This window comes from Phalacrocorax aristotelis, chromosome 23 (assembly GCF_949628215.1).
Source record: "Phalacrocorax aristotelis chromosome 23, bGulAri2.1, whole genome shotgun sequence".
Classification (NCBI taxonomy): domain Eukaryota; kingdom Metazoa; phylum Chordata; class Aves; order Suliformes; family Phalacrocoracidae; genus Phalacrocorax; species Phalacrocorax aristotelis.
In genome coordinates this window covers 7893372-7903197 of record NC_134298.1, presented here as the reverse complement: position 1 = coordinate 7903197, position 9826 = coordinate 7893372, and the positions used below count along the sequence as shown (strand labels likewise).

The 9826-nt window shown below is 41.6% G+C and overlaps 1 protein-coding gene across 1 annotated transcript; it reads left to right on the top strand.

Annotated features, from left to right (window-relative positions):
• The first annotated feature begins 373 nt into the window (after positions 1-373).
• On the top strand, positions 374-9342 carry MEOX1 (mesenchyme homeobox 1). Its single transcript, XM_075116760.1, has 3 exons — positions 374-1075; positions 7098-7270; positions 8133-9342. The coding sequence occupies exons 1-3, from the start codon at positions 625-627 to the stop codon at positions 8253-8255; spliced, it is 747 nt and encodes a 248-aa protein (XP_074972861.1). The 5' UTR covers positions 374-624; the 3' UTR covers positions 8256-9342.
• The last annotated feature ends 484 nt before the right edge of the window (positions 9343-9826 follow it).

The following is a 9826-nucleotide window of genomic DNA, read 5'->3' as shown; positions in this document are numbered from 1 at the left end:
TTTTTCAAGTCCAAGATTCGGGGAATTTTGTTAACAGTGCAATAAAAATAACTTCATAGTGTTACAGGGAAACATTAAAGCCTTTCTCTGTGTGTGTGTGTGTGTGTGTGCTGCTCTTTCCCTTTTAAAAAAAATACAGACATTGTTTCTTTAAAAGGCTCCATCTGCAAATCCCATTAGATGTGCGTATAAGGTTTCGGATGATTAATAGTTGCCTGCTTTGCTTTGGTTGGAGGGACTGAGTGCATGTATGTTAACCCCTCCCTCCCCTCTCTCACATTTCACTTCACAAACTTGTCACTCTCTCCCCAGCACAGTATTTAAAATGTGTTTCACTCATGTCCAGCACTTCACAAGCAAGCAAGCTTCAGGCCTTGGGAAGCAATTCAGGGCAATCACTGCATAGATCTGGTTACTGTTTTCCAGTTGGGACAATGAAGATATTTAGAAGAGTTCCCAAAGTAACAAGCTTGCAACAGCATAAAACCCACAAACAAACTGTTGTTTAGGGAGGAAATCTATTCTGTAAAATCTGGAAGATTTTTCCCTCTGCTCCTCTTCTGATTCTGAAGCCTGAGCTATAACCTGTCACGAGCACTGGAGTGTGGACAGGATTGGAAGCAAATGGATCCCGCCAGCAGCAGCTGCATGCGCAGTCCACAACCTCCTGCTGCGCTTTGGGGGTGCCTGCGGACCACCCATGCCGATGTCACCACAGCTTCAGGGCTGAACCACTACCCACCAGCACCGTTCTCCTTCCCTCAAAAATCAGATTTTGCTACTTACTCTGATTTCTCAACCTCCTGCCTGGCGGCTGCTCCCCATAGCTTCCCACGTGAGGATCGGATATTTGTGGAGCAGCACCCCTCTTTCCAACACTCTGACTGGCATTTTGCAGCAACTGAGGCCAGAAGACAACTAAACCCCGGACTGGCCTTGGGTTCTGGGGAGTCAGAAGGCAGCAGCCCAAGTCTAGTGAGCGCAGCAGTGGGTATGAATGAAGATGATGAGGTACCAGTAAACACTACAAATGAGACTGAGAAAACGTCATCTGAAAGAAAAAAGGAAAACCCAGGTAGGTGATATGAAATCAGGGTTGTGGGATAGTACAGGCTATAGAGTGAGAGCACCTGTAAGATTAGGAATTAAGAAACAAAACTGATGAGGGAAACTTTTTGTAGTTCTTGACTGGAGAAACTTACACAGTAACAACACTGAAGCTAAGTGGCTTATTCTTTGATGACCTCTGGTGTTTGTATTTCACTCCTGCAGATCTTGTTTACTGAACCAGGCATTTTACTCAGCAGCACAATGCATATTTGCTGTACCTAAACAGGAATCCCATGGCATGTATTCACTAAGCGGAAAGTCCTAGGGTGTGGAGCCATGCATTGCATACCTGCCATTTGTCCAAGTGTAGGAGATCAGCAGTCAGAGCAAAGATCCCTCACCTTGAGCTGCCTGAGCTAGTTGGAAATGTTACACTAGGATTTTGATGTCTCTGTCTATGGTAAAAAGTACAAGATGCAAAGTCTCCCTTTAGATATAAATTCCCTTTGGCCTCACTAAATATAAAATATTTTTACCTCAAAACAGGAGGTACTAAAAGTTTGCCCATCATTACAACATCCAACAACACAGAGAATGTAGATAGTTTTCATTGTCTCATTCTAGCTAGAAAAGTGCTTTTTTTCTATAGCGCAATATTCAATCATTTCATAGCTTTATAACTTCTGATTTGCTGATGTATCAAATCCAGATATGTGAAATATGCATAAAATTGTTTTCTCCTAAGGAAGATGTTAAAAATTAAGACGTTTACATGCATTCATTTGCTATAGTATCCGTTTACAAGCTACAGTGTGCCTTATCCCACAGCACTGCTGTGAAGTGGGGAATATTTTCTAGTATCTCCATTTTATAGGTAGAGAACTCAGCAATAAAAATGTTTATTTATTTATTTTTAGGTTTTACAGGTTGGCTACAGAAGAGCCACCTCTATCCCATTTTCATTTCTCCATTTTGCAATTTAAACACGCAGCTTGCATGTGTGCGCTCTCTGTCACACAATCAGCCCTAATCTCTGTTCTCTTCCAATACGAATAGGCTGTTGGGGAATGCATAAAATAACTTACGTTCCAAACTTCTTTATGCCCGGAATCTAGTTTACTGTTCTTTCTTTAGAAACACAGCTTTGTAGAGTTTAACTTAATTTCTGTTGAAAAAACATGTCTGGGGTAAAAAAGGATCCCAAAAACCCAAATGCAAAGAAGCTTAAAAAAAATTTAAAAGTGAAAAATGCTTTTATTAAAACATTTGCTAGTCATAGGTAAACAGCAGATTTCAGTATACTCCGATTAGTGTGATATCCTTATTCCTAAAGGGACTGATTCCAAAGTACATCTCCCTGTTTTGAGCAGATGACAAATGTTCCTTCTATTATCTATTAGCAGCACCCTTGACGGTTTCTCTTCACACTTGCTTCTGTCCCATATTCTTTTCCTTACAGGGGAGCTGTAAGCAATGACATCACTGACCGGTATGGTGCTCCCTACCTGCTAGCAACTGTGCAAGTTGTTACTCTAGTGAACGCAAAACAATTAAAACATCCCAAAGGGGATTCCATGGCTTTTCATTTCACTCCCTTTGCTTACCAGACAGCAGATAGAATTATTTGATATAACTCCTGCAAGCTTTTCCTTCCCCCTGTCCCCAGACAAAGTAAAACAAATGAAGGGGAAATCTAAGAGCAATTTTACTGTGATTTCCTTCACTTTTACAGCAGTTCCAGGAAACACAGCCAGACATATCACATACTGATTGTTTATTCTAAGTGGAACATATGCCTTTTCTCCCTTCTTGAGAATTTTCCTTGACCTCTAGAAAAATCTAGGAACCCAGAGCCTTCTCTTTGGAGATTGGGCTAGTAAAGAAAAACATATTGAAATCACTTGAAGACAAAACCTACAAAATAAACTATTTTATTTTAGTTGGTGCCTTATCCACCACAATTGCCATGATTAAGGTGTTACCATAATTCGTACCAGTGCATGCAAAACCTTTGGTTCTCATGAAGACCCTAGTTCTTACAAGACACACAGTGGAGATCTTGGAACATGGTGCTTTGCAGCGTTCTGAGAAAAGTCTAAAATAAGCATATTTCTCAAACAAATAAGCAGAATGGTGTAAAAATAATAAAAAGCTTGTCAATCTTTAAAACTTTCTTTGACACATGGATATATTAAAAACAGTTAAAAATGGCTTTGTTATGGCAATAATAACTGTAGCATCTACTGCAAGTACTTGTGGATAAACATGCACATACCCTCCCATTCCTCTACAGACTTCAGTTATTTAGATGCCGATTCAGTCTTGACTTCACAGGTTCACCAAATGACCTGAAGATATAAGTTAACTTAGCGATAGCTTTCACAGCTGCCTCTGCTCTCCATCCATAAGGCAAATCCATTAACATTTTCAAATAAAATTTCAATAAAGTTTCTGTCTGACCTGTCCTAAATTGTACTTGTGTTATTACGCACTTGAAGTCCCCAGATCTCTGACAATAGTGATATAATACATAATAGAATTCAGATAGCTTTACGTTATGTGAATGAAACAATGGAGACTAATAGGGAGATTGCAATAGAAATGAGAATGTGATAACGGTGTGTAATGGCTCCCTTAACAGCATGAGACATACAATGTCCTTGACTGAAGAATTCTAGAGAACTTTGTATTAAAACATGGAGAGCTGATCTGAATTCCTGCCTGCCAACCTTTCTCAGCCCTGCCACTAACTATAGAGATCCTTCCTAAGCTTGCGATTGCTATTTACAGCCATGGTGGCATGAAAAACAGTAGGTAAGAGTAGCTAGCATCAGGCAGCAGCAGATAACCTGAGGAGGACTGAAAAGCAAAGTGCAGGCAAGTCCCTAATCATTTTAAAGTGGTCTGGGCCCAGAACGTCATGTGCCATAGCCCTCCGTACGCACCTGCCGTTGAGCACTGTTCCATGAGGCGCACACAGAAGCAACTCCTGGATACTTTAGCATCAGCTGCCAAATTAAGCCAGTATTATCGAGGTCGCTTTATTTGGCCAATGTTCGCAATAGCTTTCAGACTTTCATGTTCTATAACAGCAAAATCTGTCAGTGTCTTACTACCTGGTTTAACCACTTAGAATAAATACGCCCTCAAAGTCTTTAGTATGGGGAAAAAAGTAACATAGTGCAGATGCTTCATATTTTTATTTTACTTTATTCTACTGAGGGAAAAACTGGAGACATTGACAGTAGTTTGCAGAATAACAAACGTGAGATGCATCGATCTGGGCTGTGGATCACCACAAACATCTGACAAGCAGGTAGCATCCTCCACGTACATGCATTAGCGACCCCATGCTTCTGTGCCTAAGCTGCTCTCTGGGCAATACAGGTACCCTCTGTGGTGCCAAAATCCTACACCTGCACAGTGCAGAGTCCTTACGCCTTCCTCCAATGCATAGTTTACTGGCTATTGGTAGTAGGCCAGTTCAACCCAGTGAGGAAGAGTGACTGCTGCTTCATGAGGCCAGAATCTGACTCAGTTACGCTGGCTGTAAGCACAAAGCAACACTGACTGCTCTTGGCCAGCTCCAAATGCTGAATTTGGCCCATTGTTTTGCAGGAAATAGGTAGCTTCATCATACAAACACGTAGGTATTAGTGCCTGACACAGTTTTTGTTTTGGAAACTTTATTGCATTGGAACATGTACTATTTGGGTTCCTACACTTATTTTGCTGCAGCGCTGGGGAAAGGCAGCTGTTCAGTTCAACCACACAGCGAAACTGGCTGGGATCCTAGGGGTATGCGCGCTTCGTGGTAGAGACACAGATCTTCCTGTGCCTGAACAACTTGCCTTTTTATTTCTTTTTTAAAGTGGCAGTACAGTGGGAAAATATTTCCAAGCTGATTTGCCCTTTCACACAACATTTGCCATTTCCCACATTCTGTTGTCAAAACTCCAAAGCAACTAGGCCCAGATTCTACTTTTGGAATACCACAAAACCTTCAGCCACAAATAACCGTATGTCTCTTTACAACACCATGTGACACACAGCCTGGATCGCAGGGTCCAAGCTACCCATCCCGCTCTGTCCCAGAAATACTTAGCTATTTAAAATTATTCACATTGGTTTTTTGGAGATGAAGACTGGTGAAGCTTCCCCTGAGAAAGGATGTCCTTTGCATAGGGCTAAGTGGTGAACTGACATGTATATTCAGGTTGCATTAGCTATTTTTATCCCAGGTTAATTTGACAGAGGTGGCTTTAGGTCCTGTGGTGTTATTGGCATTGCAAAGCTGCTTCATCCCTCCACATGCTTGCTAGGGGAGCAGAGACCCAGGGCGAAGCCCTTGAGAACAAGGCTCCCAGAAGCTGGTGGCAAAGTTCCCGGCAGGGGATCCACACTTCAGATCCTGCTTCCCCACCACTCTCTCAAAAGCCACATTTGTTAGCCTTCGGGAAACATGTAATGGTGTGTTTCTTCAGTAAATGGTAAGAATGATGGGGGTTGTACAGCTATGGGCAAAATCATGGGAAGAAACTTCTGGGGTTTTGTTTTCATACTTTCCCCAGCTTTATTCAGGAATTTTTGAAGTATAAGTAGCAAGAACAATGTTGATGCACACAAGACTAATTTCCCTGAAAGGCAGAGCTGTACAGCTGTAGCATGTGATACACCGGTCCCTGTGCGCATTATCATTAACAGGAGCAATGTCTGATTTATCTATTTCTGATGGACAGAGCTAAGATCAGATCAGTCATGAAGCCTACAGCCACACCTGACAGATTTTTCCAGCTTTATTACTCTGGCAACCAAAGGGACATTTAGAAGATGATAGTGCATGTCATGCTCATTGCTACTCTTTTGTCTATCATTTCTATATAGAAATATTACACTGGGACACATGAAACTTCATTGCACACTGGTTACACACAAAAATTAAGTAGTTAACCCCCAAGATAACAAAAAGCCTACTAGCATCTTCAGTTCAGAGAACCTAGCCAAACACAGGAGCAAGAGGAAAGAAAGGGTCAAGGAACTTGTAAAACTGATGCCCTGAAAGATTGGCAGTTTGGGCTTTGCTCACCAAAACAAGGGCTTTTTGCCTTGCATTGCTTAGAGAGTCTTCACACGCACCAATTTTAAAAACACAGGGGAAAAAAGTAAACTAAATTTTTAAAAAGAGCAAAGAAAAGGAATAAAAGAAGAAAAGGAATAAAAGAAGAAAAGGAAAAAAAGATTGCCAGAGTCTCAGGCAAAGTCAGTTTGTGTTTGCTTTTTAGCATAATTGGTGCGGCACCCCTTTGGCTATGGCTTGAAACTTGGCTCTGAAGTACGACTCTTGACCACACTGCAGCCAAGTGCATAAATAGAAGAAAAGTTTTCAGGGCAGCGCTGTGACGAGGACGATACCAGGCCAGTCACGCAACAGTTTGTAGTTTTCATTTAGCAAGGATTAGAAGATCAGAGTCTGGAGTATTGTGAGCCAATTCAAAGAGCAATGGTTCTCTGGTGCTGCTTGTTTGACCATCCTCCTCACACACACACGGTATTTCCAGGCCATAGCTAGCTTAGGGTGCTTGCTGTGTGACGTTGCCTTATGCCCCGCGCCAGAGGTCATCACCATGCCCTCATAACACACTATTCATCGCCCACACCAAGCACCAGCTTTGCCGCCTGTTACTTGGTAGAGCAGGGGAGAGCGACGCTACGTATATAAGGAATGAAAGTAAAGAAGTGGGGAGGGAAACGATTTTGCTGCAATGATAGGAAGGAATAAGAGCTTCTGTCCCACAGCTGCTCGCTTCTGGCCTTGCAGAGGCAGGCCTGCGCGCCTGCAGTTTTGACAGCACCCCCCTTCCCGATCCCGAGGCCCCACCTTTGTCCCCTGAACCCAAGACTGACAACGCTGATAAGTCACGCTGGGCTCGAGGGGGCGTAACAGAAACTGCCCTTCAGTTAGTAGTTTGCGTCAGGCCTCTGCCATACACGCGTTCGCACAGATCGAAGCCACTGCAAATTACGCGACGGGTGTGCTTGCCTCTTAGAAAACCAGAACTCAAGCAACAAGGCAGAACCAAGCAGCAAGTCACGGAAGGAAAGGACAGCCTTCACAAAGGAGCAGCTACGGGAGCTGGAAGCTGAATTTGCCCACCACAACTACTTGACGAGGCTCAGGAGATATGAAATAGCTGTGAACCTGGATCTCACCGAGAGACAGGTACTTCTGAATCCCTGCCTCCCAGCTTCTTCCTCCTCCCCACACACTTCTCCTTAAAGCTAAAAACCAGATATGTTACTCAAGGGTGTACTTTTGCAGTGGCACAGAGGTATTTCAGCACAAAGCCTCCACACTCTTTTAGAACATATTTGTTACAAATTTCTGTAAGTAGTTAACAAATGTAATTATGTTTATCTAAACTAAAGACACATTTGGGAATAACTGGTATCTACTGAGCTGTTTTTTACCACCACTCGTTGGTACATAGTGATACGTCAAGGCTTACAGGTGGAATGTGGGCATCACCTTAGACTGCAATTACCAGGAAAGTATGAGAACGGTATATGTTTGATACATGCATTTTTCCTGGGTCAGGTAATATTTTGAGGCAGTAGGGAAAGATAAAAACGCAGTTTTGTGGGGAGAGAGACATTTCTGTTCTCTCATTGTGATCTCAGTCAGGGTTTCCTTACCAAAGCTTAGTGGACAATAAAGGAATTGCTCAATTAAGTGAAGCAAATTGCAATTCCTGAAGCATTAGATTGGATGGGCTAGATTTTAAAAGACATTAGATGCACTGTGCCCCTTGGATTGTCACGCTTAGCTGACATAAAGACAGATTCTAGGCAAAGCACTTGTACTGCCTTTGCGGGTCTCAGAGAAACATCTGCCTGGAACAGTTTAGAAAGATTTGTTCCTGCCTGTGTTAGAGAGCTGGATTACTTAAACTTGTGAGGTTCCTTTCCCCTTTTCTTCCAGAATTCCACAAAATATCTGCCTACTGATACACATATATATGCATAGGTCTGCTTATAGAGCTCAGATTGAGGCAATAAGTAATTATTTCCTTTTTACTACCCAGGTCAAAGTATGGTTTCAGAACAGAAGGATGAAGTGGAAACGTGTCAAAGGTGGGCAACCAGTGTCCCCACATGAACATGACACAGAAGATGTGGACTCTGCTGCCTCCCCCAGCTCTGACTAGTCCTTGCAGCAGTGGGAGGGGAATACGGAGGAAATAACTGATCAGAAAGTGGATGCAATGCTGTTCCAGGTCAGCTACACCATGAGATGTTCCTGCTTGCAAAATCCGTAGCCCTGAGTCTTTAAAAGGTGTATGATGCTTTAGGTTACAGAGGCAATTAAAGACCGCAGGGGAAAAAAAGCCAAAGGAGGGCACGATTTTGACTTTTGTCTGAATTAATTTAACACTCTCTGGTATTGCCTTACTACTACAGATGTTTCTTCAGAATAAAAGCTAACAAACACTGAATATAAAACAGAGGTAATGTTGTCTAGGCTCTCAAACACTCAGAAAATACAGGTTGTCAGTCAGCAAGAAGGGTTCAGCAAGTGATAATGCAACTAACAGTGTTGTCATCCAGCCTTTCCCCGGTCACATCTATTCACTCTGCATTTGGGCTTGGCAAGGCACATTTTCCTTGTGCCTTACTTTAAGAGAAATAAATATTTTGATAGTCACAGATTTTTCTTGCAATATGAATTGAACACCTGTATGGCTATGCAGTAAGATTACAAAACAAAAATTTGAGACCAGCACTATATGCACAGAATCCTGCTTACCAGTTTCAGAAGAGATGGCTTTCACGTCGACAGCCCGAGGACAGGTGCCTTGTTGTCGGTAGAAGTTTGCAGAGGGAAATTTCTTCCAAGCTTACTGTAAATCCTGAAATTAAATTGCTCTATCTCAATTTCAAATATTTTTTCAAAGCAGTCATTACCAAATGTCACAGCAGGTACAGCAGAGATTAAGGCCTCAACGCAATAGCAATCAGTATTTTGTTTTCAATAGTTAACTCTATTTAACTAAAAGAAAAGTATTTTTTACTGCTGCATTTCTTTTGGATTTATGGAATCCCTCTGGAAACCCATGGTTTTATTTGTGAATTCAGGATTGTCAAGTGAAACAGAAAACAATGTTATGTGGAATGATTCAATTAATTTTACTGTCTACAAATTCTCGTTTCATTTTTCACTGGAGACAAAACTTTCCCCAAATAAACATGTACATCTGTGTATTTAAATTACATATAAAAACATCTGTTAATCTAGGTATTGTGTGGATTTACACTCATTACTTACTGTCTTCTAAATCAATACCTGGATTTATGAAATTTACAGTTAAGTGCTTACCTTAGCCCTTTTTGCAAAGTTCCCATTGATAGGTTATTTTCTGTGATTTTTTATGAGTGTTTGCAACTGATCAAATATTTCATACAAATGAATAGTATCTGTGCTTTTCAAAACATGTAGACATATTGTGCCTTTGCTCACCTCTGCCTTTGACAGGATTTGAGGACACCAAAAAACTTTGCCAACAATCTTTAAAGCCACTAAAGCCCACACAGACAACCGCCCATACTTCTAATATAAATAATATGTGAAAGAAGCTTTCCAACACAGAATCACAGACTGCTATGGCACCACCAGAAGCCTTAAGAACACTTCCACTTGAAATTAGCCCCTCTTTCAGCTGAAACTTGTAGTGTATCAAATTATGAACTTTTAGAAAAGCATAGTGTCTGTTTCCATTTC

Excerpts from the sequence above, each read along its gene's own strand:
- MEOX1 (XM_075116760.1), top strand. The coding sequence starts at position 625 with ATGGATCCCGCCAGCAGCAGCTGCATGCGCAGTCCACAACCTCCTGCT. Across the intron at positions 1,076-7,097 it reads AAGAAAAAAGGAAAACCCAG|AAAACCAGAACTCAAGCAAC; the intron begins GTAGGTGATATG and ends CTTGCCTCTTAG. Across the intron at positions 7,271-8,132 it reads TGGATCTCACCGAGAGACAG|GTCAAAGTATGGTTTCAGAA; the intron begins GTACTTCTGAAT and ends TTTACTACCCAG.